Source organism: Colletotrichum fructicola (assembly GCF_000319635.2).
Source record: "Colletotrichum fructicola Nara gc5 chromosome Unknown KSG_Nara_v1_contig02, whole genome shotgun sequence".
NCBI classification, from domain to species: Eukaryota; Fungi; Ascomycota; class Sordariomycetes; order Glomerellales; family Glomerellaceae; genus Colletotrichum; species Colletotrichum fructicola.
The window spans coordinates 489,787-502,753 of NW_027094052.1; the positions used below are offsets into that span (position 1 = coordinate 489,787).

At 53.2% G+C, this 12,967-nt stretch overlaps 3 protein-coding genes across 3 annotated transcripts; 2 read left to right on the forward strand and 1 right to left on the reverse strand.

Annotated features, from left to right (window-relative positions):
- Positions 1-189: 189 nt before the first annotated feature.
- FUM6-1 (Bifunctional cytochrome P450/NADPH--P450 reductase) lies at positions 190-3,690 on the reverse strand (the record flags this gene model as incomplete). The annotated part of the gene is made up of 6 exons (XM_032031706.1): positions 190-1,595; positions 1,652-2,144; positions 2,207-3,062; positions 3,116-3,395; positions 3,476-3,556; positions 3,612-3,690. The coding sequence occupies 6 exons, from the start codon at positions 3,688-3,690 to the stop codon at positions 190-192; spliced, it is 3,195 nt and encodes a 1,064-aa protein (XP_031888869.1).
- Positions 3,691-5,349: 1,659 nt separating this feature from the next.
- Sptlc2 (Serine palmitoyltransferase 2) lies at positions 5,350-7,757 on the forward strand (the record flags this gene model as incomplete). The annotated part of the gene is made up of 2 exons (XM_032031707.1): positions 5,350-6,125; positions 6,182-7,757. The coding sequence occupies 2 exons, from the start codon at positions 5,350-5,352 to the stop codon at positions 7,755-7,757; spliced, it is 2,352 nt and encodes a 783-aa protein (XP_031888868.1).
- Positions 7,758-8,562: 805 nt separating this feature from the next.
- CGGC5_v002825 (uncharacterized protein) lies at positions 8,563-9,876 on the forward strand (the record flags this gene model as incomplete). Its single annotated transcript, XM_032031708.1, has 1 exon — positions 8,563-9,876. One exon carries the CDS (start codon positions 8,563-8,565, stop codon positions 9,874-9,876), a length of 1,314 nt encoding a protein of 437 aa, XP_031888768.1.
- Between the last annotated feature and the right edge of the window lie 3,091 nt (positions 9,877-12,967).

The window sequence follows — 12,967 nt, forward strand, 5'->3', positions numbered from 1 at the left end:
TTAACCAAAAGCTGCTTTCTACATCGCTAGATATTTGACTTAGTTGGGGTCTGGGTCTGCAATACATGTCGTCGTTGTCTAAATCATCTCTCTTCAAGTGACTGTCGTGAATGATGAAAGTACCTTCATGATTATGGTGCACTTGCCTTTTGAATGAAAATGCACCATCATGTCTATCGTACAGAACCATTAGTTGAAAATCTCGACTACATATCGATTACCCGGGACAGTCTTGTTCCAAGTGTCAATGTCAACGGCAACTGGCTGCCCAGGTTCCATCTCCGCCTCAAGCAGCATTGGTCGCAACACCTCGAACACCGCATCGGCAACTTTCTTTGCACCACATACATAGACGCGTGCTCCACTCTTCCACATTTCTGAAAGTTGGTCCTTGAAGTTTGGCAGCTGATCAACGACGTATTTGTGTGGTGCCCCTCTTGCCCGACTGAAAGCGCGAACGACTGTTACCACGCCTTCGTTCTCAAAATCGTCCAACTCATCACGATACATGTCATCCAGTTCCGGTCCACGGCAGCCAAAGAACAGGATCGCCGGCGCCAAGGGAGCTCCTTCCCGCAGTGCAATTGCGCGGTTCTGGATAAACCCCCTGAAAGGGGCGAGACCTGTGCCTGCTGCTATCATGATCACCGATGTCGAGGCCTGGCATCGAAGTTCGGGGAGACAGAAGTTGACTGTCGGAGGCAGCAAAGTGATTTGCACAGCATCGCCTTGACTCAAAGATGCAAGATAGTTTGATGCAACGCCCTTCTCCTCAACGGTGTAAGTCAGCGTCGCAAAGCCAGACTTCCAGGAAGGCGCAGACGAGAAAGAGTAGGTTCTAGGGCGCATCTGCGGCAACATGGAGAGAAACAACGTGAGTGAAAGCTTGATGTCGGGAAAGGTCATGAGTAGGTCGACGATGGTAAGACACTTGTCGCGGATGTCGGAAGTCTTACTCGACAGGGTCCGCAATGTAGCGCGAGTCTCCTCTTTCTCAGCTACCTCTGCCAAGATTTCGATGCTTCTTGGCGTTGCTGTGCGTGTGAGTTCGAGGTGGCTGGCAAAGAGATCCCAGGCTGTGATGGGCTTGTTGAGAGGCAGGCTGGATGAACGGCCCGATCGAGATGTGATCGTCAGTAGAGTGTCTACGGTAATGTTGAACCTGGACAGAACTTTCTGAACAAGCTGTGGGTCATTCTGGGGCAAAACCTGAAGATGACCGCCGGCTTGGTAGATGACCCCTTCTGGCAGTCTGAGTTCAAGATGTCGCTTTTGAGGGACACCTTTCGCTGACAACATGCGAGATTCTTCGACAAATGCTGGTATGAAGCCTCTGCGTACTGTGGGTTGGAATCCATTTCCAAGTTTGACCTCAATATCGACATAGGGGCTTTCCCGATCCACAATGCGCCCATGATTGTCTAGCAGTGCTGGCCAAAGGTGGTTATCGAGCCAGCTTTCGAGCTCAGAGAAGACATCACAGGTCGCAGTATCTGCGGTGCCCAGAGTGGCCAGTCTCTGAGCTCCAGCCGCATCCAACATTGCATCCAGCGCCATTGGCACTTTGAAAAGTGTAGCAGGCCAGTCTCTGTGACCTGAAGGGATGTTCATTAGCACGCGCCACAACATAGCATCATGAGACTTCGCTTACCACAACCAAAGACGGCGAACCGGACGCCTTTCAAGTCGCCAGCTTGAAGACTCTGGGTACAAGAAACAAACTTAGTCGCATCCCGCGATGGCAGTCCGTTGTAAGACGCGGTGATCATGATGACTGGGCCATCCGAAGGTAGACTTCCCGCAGCATCGTTCATGGACATCGACTTGGGGGTAAAGCCTCTTCTGGATGCTTCCATGACGAGACGCTGTGCCAATGCTTCACAGGTGCCTGTATCAGATCCGTACAAGACTGTTATCGGGCCTTTTTGAGACAAGACGTGTTGCATAGCCTGTCTTGAGGGCTCTTCGACACCACTCGAGCGAGCCCTTAGGCTTTTTAAGAAGTCAGTCGGCCTCTTGTCGTCTCTCAAGCCGACTCGAACCTTGAACCCGGCTGGCTTGATCGTAAGAAGATGCTTGACCTTGAGCTTGTATCCAGGATCATCCTTCTTGATGTCGAAGTTGCGCAAAAGCATCGCGATAACCTGCAGAAGCCGTGTGTGAGCACCCATGCCTTTCTCTACATATTTGTTGTGGCTTTACTCACTAGTTGCGCCTCCTGCCAAGCGAACGCTCTCCCAATGCAACCTCGCATGCCATTACCAAACGGCTTCCAGGCATGTTTTGGAATACTGTCGAGGTTCCTCATCCTGTCTGGTTTGAATTCTTCTGCATCTGCACCCCAAACTGCAGGATCTCTGTGAAGGGTATGCAACAGCACACATAAGGCCTCGCCAGGCTTGACGAGATACTGTCCCCCGATGATCTCATCCTTGAATGGGGTGACATAATACCCAGGCGCAGTCGGCATCAATCTCAATGTCTCCCGGAAGACTGAATCGAGGAAAGGAAGCTGTTGCAGATGCTGGACGTTGATGGGCCCATCTCCAATAACTCGGTCGACTTCCTCACGAGCCTTCCGCATTTCCTCTGGGTGCTCCACGAGATAGTAGATGGAGAAGGACAGGAGACCTGACGTAGTCTCGTGACCTGCGACCAGAAAGGTAATGATGTTGTGAACGATGGCCTCTTCACTCAAGGAATCCCCGGTCTCGGGATCGCGACCATTGAGCATGGCGTTAAGCAAGTCATTGCTCTGATCTTTGGTGGGTGACTGACGGCGCTGCGCGATGATCTCGCGGCATGTGCTTTGCATCTGCTCAATGTTCTGCCTGAATCTGGACATTGCCCGTGGTCGAAGTAGACTGACAAAGTCAGGGAGGACAGCTTGCAGGTCGGCTTCTCCAAGGACGGCAATCATGCTCTCGACAAATGGATGTGTCTTCTTGTCCAGGTAGAAACTGTTGAACCGGTAGTCCATAGAGCACAGCGCGATGGTGTCCAGAGTCAGGCGAGTGAAATCATCAGCGACTTCGATGGACACCGAAGGACCAAGACGAGCCCTGTAGTTGGTGAGCTAAATGCTGGTGGGCATAGGAAAGACTGAATGGCTCACCACTTCAAGCAAAGCTGTTCAGAGAGATCATTCATTTCATCAAACATACTCCTGATCTTCAAAGGACCAAAGACTGGCATCAAAATCCTGTGAGCGACACCCCAGGTGTGATTGTTGTGCTGTGCAGTGAAGAGACCATCGCCAGCGGCTGCTCGCATAGTCTCAACACCGCTCGTGACGAGCTTGCAGAAACGGGTCTCATCGGAGACTTCCTCTACCAGTTCGCGGCTTGAGACGGTGATCTCTCTTTTACCAGCAAAGGTCAAGGAGAAGATGGGACCTATTAACAAAAGTCAGCCATCTTTTTAGTCAAGAATGCAGGGCTAAGAGCGGACACGGCCAAATACGGTGCCCACTTACCATGCTTTGCCACGAGACTAATCAAGGAATCCAATGGACTGACGAGGTCGATGTCCAAGATATTCCCCAGAACCGGCAATGCTAATTGTCCAGAGTCAGCATTCTAGAGAGATGCCGAGGGATAAGCAACACCAACGTCGCGGCCCTGGTATGGGGAAGATTGTGTCGGGAAAGTTCTTCTTGGTGCTGGACTTGATGCTTTGTTCTTCTTCCATCGTGTTTGGTTGTAGGGAATAGAGGTCCGTCAGGAGTAGAAGGTAAGCTGCATCAACGCTTCGAATGTCCTAAAGCAGAAAGACACGCAAGACTTGGTGAGCTGCACAAGAAGAATGGACAGGCAAGTGCGCTGCCTGAACATTGATGAATCGCCGCGGGCTTCAACGAAAAGTCGAAGCTGAGCAGTCATCCCACGTGGCTGCCGCTATCCAGAGGGAAACTCCAGTATTTTCTCGTGATAATTCCCTCATATCTTAACTGCGTCACTTGACCAGCAAGATCCAATGAAAGAAAACCTCTCACCGCTGCCTTGCCGATGCCGAAGCGAGGAACCATTGTAAGTTTTACGATGCGTATGATGAGGCTCCACGGTGCCGAGTCGAGATATCCCAGATTGCTGAAGGTTTCATTAGATCATTCGCAGAACTCGACGATACGACCTCGGTGGACTTCGCAAGCCAAAACTGAGTCCGAATCCAGATCTTATGCCGTGATGATAATGGAGACTGGGTGGTTGGTTGCGCGCGTCTGGGGATCCATCAACACGTGCGGCTTTTGTGTGAGGGATACAGAGCTGCATTGCATGTTTACACATAATATCCACCAAACACAAACGAGGAAGGTGGCTGTGCCGTCAAAGATCAGAATAGCTTGGGGGGAAGAAAGGTATCGGTTTGAGGGGTTTTGCCATGTGACAGGTACACTCCCATCATCGTGAACAGCCTTGTTTACATCCCAGAGGCCTCCAGAGACACAATTAGCGTAGCCCACATCCTCAGAGTGGGAAGGGCACATGAGATTAATACCGCATTGCATATGTGCACAACGTCCTTGCCTTAACCCCAGACATGTGAGTTGAAGGACGAATGGGAGCAGTCCGGGGAGACTAACATGGTCCCAAAAAAAGCTTGGTCCATTGCGGGAAGCGCCCGTACGAATCCCAACCCCAACCCACTAACTCCTGAGCCGCCAAGACAAATCCCTCATACAAAACCTCCGCAGATGCTCCCGTTGTACTTGTCTAAATCTCCAGAGCTCATGATACTTTCACTCGAACAAATATTTCACGTCCAACGCTCAACTCCCGCGCAAAACAGCCTTTTTCTTTGACGGACAACCGCACTATCCCCCGTCGAGTCATGCCGTGCGGGCGCAACGCTGTCGCAGTTTCAATGACAGATCTTTCCAAATGTGTCTGAAATCGCTCACGAGGATCCAGTGCAGCAGGCACACTGCTGCATGCGTTCAGTGAAGAGAGAGGAAGCAATGGAAAAAATCACGGAGATTACACAATGGAGCATGGTCTGGATGAGGCGGCTGAACGGGTGATACTCTGTAGACTGGAGGGTCTCGTGCGAGCGCTTACACGTTCCCATGCTGGTGGTCCTCGTGCTCACTCCCTCGTCCCATCAGGTTCACCGCCAAGACAACGAGTTGCGATGGGTTGGCCAAGACTGCGGAGTCTAGGATGCAAGTCATCTCGCGATGATTAGAAAAGTCGCCCTGCTTCCATGAGGTCATTCCCAGCTACCCAAGTCGACTCTCTCATTCTATCCAACACCCAGATCTGCCTCCTATTCTCCCCCTTTTCCAACTTTACCCCTTGCCACTTGCTTGCCTCTTACCAGGGCTGAGTCTTCCTCGCTTGTTGAACTGATATGGGAAACGACAAAGCTGTCACCGTCACCGTAACCACCGTGGCTGGGGACGCAGAACGCCGAAGGACGTTCTCGACCCTGTCAACAAGCACCACCTCGAGCCTCGTCTCCGTCAAGTCGCGCCGTCCACCTCACGTGGGGAGCACTGAGAAAGTGCGCGAGCTCGTCCGCCTCGCTCTTACCCGTCTCCGCGTTCTTCTCGGCGAACGCAACGGCACTCGGAAGCCTATCTCCCAGAAGGGCCTCTTCGCTTACAACTACGTCGAGCCTCTCTTCAACTGGTGGGGTGCCAACTACCGAGTCCTCCTCACCCAGTGTCTTGGTCGCGTTGAAGCTCGTGACGCATTCGGATCCGCGACGAAGTTGGTGAATGGCGCCTCCCACAACTATGCCGGCTTCTACAAGGCCACCGCCGAAGCCGAGAGGCTGCAGCGTTTGTGCCTCGAGATGCTCCCAGTCTCTGAGAGCGATGCAGTTCCCTTCCTCAGAGACGAGACACACCAGGCTATTGCCAAGTTTCTTGGTGCCGACTTCTGCTTCACCACGAGCACGGGCTACGGCTCAAATTATATCGCCCTTCCGGCGCTGGTCGACTGCGCTACCGTCGTCATTATGGACGAGAACTGCCACAACTCCATGTTCACTGGTGTGTTTCTTGGGATCTGCCCCAATCTTCGCAAGTTCAAGCACAACAATATGGACCACTTGGAGACGCTGTTGAGCGGGTGTATTGATGCGACGGACAACATCATTGTGGCGATCGAGGGCCTCTACAGGTTTGTACACCTCAACACCTTCGCTGCGAATAGGCCACTGACTTTAACGATGGCAGCATGGAAGCCGATGTGCCACCTTTGGACGAGATACACCGCCTGAAGAAGGAATATGGCTTCACATTATACTGCGACGAGGCGCATTCTTTCTTGTCACTCGGCAAGACCGGCCGAGGGTGTTTGGAGTACTGGAACGACTACCATCCGGAGAACCCCTTACCTTGGGACCTCATCGACATACGCACTGGCACCCTTTCCAAGGCTGTAGGGGGTATTGGAGGCATAATCGTTGGAAAGGGCCAATTCCAGGAAAGTGTTAGAGAACGCATAGAGAACCTCGACGAACAGGAAAATGCCTCCCTGCCCAGTTCCACCATGGCGCAGACTCTCTGGGTTCTCGGACAGCCTGCCCGAATCAGCCGTAGTCTGCAGCGTTTGGCCAACATCTCTCGCTTCTGCCGGGAGGAACTGGAACGCTTCGGCATCTTTGTTTATGGCGACATTGGTACACCTGTTCTTCCGGTTTACACCGGCAGGCCCAGCGTCTCAGCCAAGCTATCATATGCTCTCCGCTGCGCAGGTCTCCTCGCCACGCCGGTATGCACACCGGCCGTCCCCTTTTGGGAAAGCAGAGTCCGCATCAACCTCTCGGCAGATTTCACCGATGAAGAAGTCAACCGCCTCGTCGAGGCTGTCATTCGTGCAGCCGCCAGCGTCGGTATCTGCAGATCCCCGAGCTCAGTTCGGTTTCTCTTCCAGACCGACGAAGAATCTTTCACGGTTGAGGAGGACCCCGAGGAGGCAGAAAGGTCCTATGACTGGGTGCGCGGTTTGATCAAGATGGACGCGACGATGGGTCCAACGAGCCAGCAGAGACAGCTGTTCGACACCACATGTGGCCCAAGGATTCTTGAGATAGGTCACAAATCCCGCGTGCAGTATGGCATCGGTGCCGGAGGCGCGCGATGGATCTGCGGGACCTTTCCTCCTCACCTTGCGGTTGAGAAACTCATCGCCACAGCAACTGGCATGCAGGCGGGCCTGACCTACGCGGATGCCTCCATTGGACTCGCATCTACCATCGCCGCACTATCACGACCGTTATTGGGTTACACGAAACACTACCTGCTGTTCGAAAGGGGCGCAAGCCAATTTGTTCGCGACGGCATTATGATGGCACCAAAGAAGGATGCACCCACTCTGCTCAGCTACATCGACTTATTCCAGCTCGTGCAGCAAGTCAGAAAGCTTTCGCGCAGCAACCAGAGACTATGTCTCACAGTTTACGTTCGCGTCGGCGAAGACTCGGCTCATCACTTGCTTTCAAACGTTCTTGAGGAGATCGCGACCATCACTGGTCCAGAGTCCTCCATGACCATTCTTCTTCACTGCACCTCTCATTACCTGAACCCAAGGGAGCTCATCTCGTTCCCTTGCAGGTCTAACATCCATGTTCTTGTGTGTGGTTCTTTCAATCGCATCTTTGGTCTGCCGGCGGGTTTCCTTACTGGCCCAGAGAGTCTCATCAGGGAGTTGAGGTATACGAGTAGGGGGTACATGTTTACCACCTCACCACCCCCATTCGTGATGGATATGCTGCGTGCTGCGTTAGAGTGGAACTTGTCGACCGATTAAGTACTATTTAGGCATTTCAAGCGTATCATTACCTTTTATCGTCTTGCAGATTCGGCGTTGAGGCTCTTGTGATGTTAAATAGTTAATCAACTGAGCAAGTGCAATTCCAACACTCATGGCCGTTCATGGATCATCGTTTCCAAATGGTTGCAATGATATTGGCGGCTGCAGCTGAGCAGACAACGAACCAATTTCATATGGGCCGAGAACATGTTAGCTTCTATTAAGCTCCATTAAGCGAGTCCCGCACGAGATTGAAGAATCTTTCCCTCTACTATAGACCTCCTCTGGCCAAGCCACACAACGACTATCTCAATGAAGAAGTCCACTGCAAGTTTCTTCCTCGGATCCGAAGCTATCTGGAAGCGGCACATGGCTGCCCTGTGGCAAACATACGATTCCGGGTCTGTTTCCCGCTCTGCACGCGAACTGAACAATTTAACGCCTCATGGCATCGAGAACAATGCTAACTTAGTCTTTCTCCGCGATGAGCTTATGTCGTTAATAGAGTTTGGGAAGATGCGGAGGTTCCAGACCTCAATTGGGCCATTTTCGCCGCTTGCGGAGCACGGCACATGGCTAGTCAATTCTTCATCTTTTCCGAATACCCATTCCCCATCGTAAAGGGATTGCATTTAGAAAAATGTCATTGAACCGGATGCCACGTTCTCGGATGTCTCAGCGCCACACCTCATCCAGGCCAGCTGAAGCTTAACCACGGAGTTCAACTGCGACGGCACGCTACATCCGGATGCGATTCCCGAGCCTGTCTTCATGATATTTAAATATCAGCAAGAATCTCACGATGCAAGAACTCATTCACCAGGCCACAGCACCATCCTTCCGAAGCACACAGCTCAACATCATGCATATCTCCATCTCTCTCATTGCCCCGGCGCTCTTGCGGCTTGCCGCAGCGGCATCGTGCCCTGCTTCAGGATCTCCGACCTATCCCGAGGCCACTGACAAGAACACCGCCTTGATCCCTTTTGTCAATACACTTCCCCTGATAGACGCAACACCACTGCTCGACTTCAACGTTGCCGCCGAAGTCGACTCGGCAATCAAGACGCTCTCATTCCCCTCGACTGGCATGGACACTGGTTCCACCGGGATCATGATCGGCGCCGGTCGGTTCGGCATCAACAAAGACTCCAAGTTCAACATGACCAACCCCGGAACGGAATACCTCTCCTCCAGCCAGAGGCTATGGGAGGGATACTGGGTCGAAGCCGATATCACGTTCCCCGTCACGCCTGATACACGACGCGCGCTAAGCAAAGACGTCGTCGCAAGGGTGCCTATCATGATTGTGACCAAGGCTAGCATTTGCACCACGTGGAAGGCGAATGGCGGCAAATGCACAGATGCACAGAAGACGAACATTGAGGAGTACCCGAAGGACATCACCGCGAGCGGTGCCTATGTGGGTGTCGGGTTCGGACGATCTAGCGACGAACAGCCTCAGGCCCTGCCTGATAAGGTTGCCTTGATCAACATTGTTTCCATCGGCGGCCAGGCGGTCGAAGACATGCATCAGGGATACATCCTTACTGAGAAGGGCGTTGAGGTCGGCCTTACGAACGCCAACACAGAAGGCTTCTGCACCACGAAGCTCGGCCTCATGGCCTCCAAAGTAGACAAGGACTGGGCCCCGCCCAACGCGGCTATCAGCGTCAACAGCACTTCCTACGACCACGGCACGGCTCTCTTGGACACCGGTATCCCGCAGTCCTACGTGCGCGTAAGTCAGGAGATGTACAAGAACACGAGAACCATCAGGTCAAAGTACATGCCGAAGCACCCCAGAGTCCTGGTGAAGGGAACCCGGGTGCTTGTCGCCATTCCCGACGAGAAGAACCCGATTGCCATCTACGACGTCACTTCTCAGGGTGCTGGCGCGCCTCAGGCTGGGACAATGCAGCCAGCTGGGTTCGTCAGGGAGAACTACACCATCCCATCTACCCCGTTCATCAACACTGGAAGGATGATCTACAGCAAGTTTGATGCGATGCTTGACGCTGACTGTGGCTGGTTCGGAATGGCTGAGCGTTCGGTTAGCACCAAGAAGATGAAGAAGAGGGCAGCATGCCCTGCACCTGCATCGGGGGCTAAGTAATTGTTGAGGGAATGGATAATGGAAATCATGGGATTTTGGAGCGACAGAAAAAGCTTGAGGGGCCAATAAAAATGGTTGTCGGAGCTATCACAGGTAGTTTGGAAGAATGACCAAGAAAGATTGAATTTAATATCAATGATATTGGAAGCTGAATCGGTGGAGGGCAAACATGTACCTGCACCACCTCGTACATCTAGTTCTGTTGACTTTTGTCGGGCCGTAGTCGAGACCATCGTTGTCGTTCGCCACTTCAGGTCCCGCCTTGAGAGCGAAATTCCACTAGTACCTCGCACATCAATGTACTCGAAATCAACTTTTTCTTTTCACTGTGAGGACTTCACGGAGACCTGCCGGACACTTCCAGCTCGGACCCATATATCCGGCGCCGACGCCCGGATTCAGCAGGAGTTTAGGCGGTGTATGCAGCAAAGCAACGTCCGGCCGGCGTGGTTGCCGAGAGCGGTTCGTCTGACCGACGGAAAACCCACCGCCAAGGGTTCATCGTTTCTGATCTCTGAAACACTCGGAAAAACTCCACATCATCGCTTTCGAATCAAATTTCCGGCGGACCCTCTCTCGCGAAAGACATGCTTAAGACTCCAAGTGCCGCGGCTTAATTTTAGAGGGCGGTTAGCGAAGTGTCAAAAGGTCATTTTTGTGATCGTTCTGTTGCTGTGGTCGTACGATCGCCGTCGAGTGATCGTACTCTTTCGCAAAGTGTGTTGGATAGTCTCCTTGAGAGCAACCTTCTTCTTTCTCTTCAGACTTGGTAACTTCCGCCTCCAGAGTCCGCCTCTTTATCCGATCATCGTGCTGCTTATTTTGGGAAACACAGCCTGGGAATACGTGTACACAGACATCAGGGCCCCTCTCGTAGCAATGCAACGTAGCGGTCGATTGACGAGCCTCCAGAACCGAATGCAACAGCATTCTACCTGCAAACATCGCCTGTGAACATTTCTTGATTCTGCCGTCCTTCATCTCAAAAAAGAATAAAAATCGGAAGAATGGGCGACGGGAATCTAGATCTTGTGCGGTCGGACGTTCCCAAGACAGCGGTTGCTGGAGCGTAATTAAACCAGCCTGCCAACGGCGGCAACGAGCTCATTAATCTCCCGCGGTTGGCGTCCCAGGAACGGTTTTGGAGCAGGGGTGGTGTGCGTCCCCGGCGATGGACCGGGGTCTTTTGTCGTGCGGCGGCGCTCTGCTCTCTCTTTCTCCCAAACAGAAATGGACCGATTGTGTGTGCTTGTGTGTGTGGCCGAGCCGCGAGAGTTACCACTGCACGGATCACGGCGAGGCATTCTAGGCGCGAAGGTGACACACGTCGATGAAGCGGCAAGGCTGATTTAAGTTCAACACTGCCATTCTTCCATTCTTCTAGACTTTGGGACCACGCGGCCGTGTGCCTGTCTTAGTGGTTTGATGTCGTGTCAACTATTGCTTCTCGCTCGCGAAGGGTGCCCGGCGGCAGTTTTCCTTGGTAGCTGAGTCCTGAGCCCTGACTGAGTCAAGACCACGAGGAACATGCGCGCGCCGAAACGGTTTAAGCGACATAGGGTATCCGGTCCGCCGGATTGGGAAGAGTCAAGGCAGAAAAATGTCCGTTCCCTTGGCGCTATCTCGCAACGTATCCGAAATGAGACGTAGCGAGAGTGAAGATGCCCAGAAAGAGAAGAGGACGAAGCGCGGTTCTCACGGTTTTCAGGGGGGGCTGGGAACTGAGATGATACCGTGTAAGCGACGGTTCAAACCACACCGCAAACACGGTGCTCACTGCTCTGCAACAACAGCAACTCCCGAGTCCCAGTAATCCTCCGACTTCATCGCCCTCTGGCAAATCCTCGGGAGATGTTATTTTGGGGCCAAACACCGCGCATGGAAAGCCTTTGAGCTGCCGCCTGAGCCCACGCGGAGCCGCGTCAGTCGGCTACTGTGCGATTTTCAGGGGCAACGGGCCACCTACTGGCACCATTTTACTTCCGAGAGGGGGACCAGGGGAGAGTTGGGAAGGATGACCCCTACACGCACTGTGTCTCAGTTGACACTCGCTCTCTTCTCAGGTAGAGGCGGCGTCTCACTCACCCTCCATTACTGTCTCTCTGTCGTATTGCGGTTTTCTCCATCGGTATCCGTATGTGCTTTCGCTATCGATTTCGGGCTGAGTGTTCACTGATAGCTGCTGCTCTTATGGCTGTCGGCTGAAAGTCTAATGTATCACAGGCCTGCCAGATCCGAACAACTCGAGATGCGTGTCGTGGTGAAGGCAAAGGACAGAAGAGAGGTCATCCTCGACTGAACCGGACGAGGCTTATACCCTCCCAGCCTCTTCCAACTCGTCGGGACCCTGGGGATCGTGAGCTGAAACGGTCTCACCGCTCGAGGCCGCTGTCAGTCGTAGGCATAAACCATCACTTGCCGCGCAAAATATCCCGACGAAGGGCAGTCCCGGGCGGGCCAAGCGGCTTCATGCTGGCGGTGCCTGCGCTCATCCAGCCCTAACCGGATCCGAACCCGTCGGGAGGTCTCCGCGGGATATCTTCACTCATTACGGTCAAGATGGGACATTTCAGAGACAAGCAGATTCGCTCCCGGCATTCTCGAAAGTCCATCCGTCCGGCCTGAACTCTGTTTCCACTGACATGATTCATCGCTACTGAGGAATCACGTCAACGAGAGCTGGGGTCTAAGCAGATCTGCACCACCAACCGGCGATGCTCATATCCCGTGATGCTCATCTCTGTTCTCTGCCAACTTTCATCCTGCAAGCGCGGTAAAAGAAATGTCTTGTTGATAATCAAAAGACCTCCAGAACCAACACCCAATCGCACCCTCGCAGCCGCGCCGCATCACGGCAGCCCAAACATGGCACCACAGTCACATAGATGCAACCAAAGAGCGGCACATCAACCCTCCACATCCCTTCACCAACTACGCTCCTGTGAATCAATCCCCCTCCCCCCCTCCACGACCTTGGGAGCCGATCCATGATCCATCCCGCTTGGCCTGGACCACCAACCAACCCGTTCACCCCTTCTCAGCCGCGGCCAAATTTGGTCACGCCCACCAACCATCGCACGGGATCCTCTCC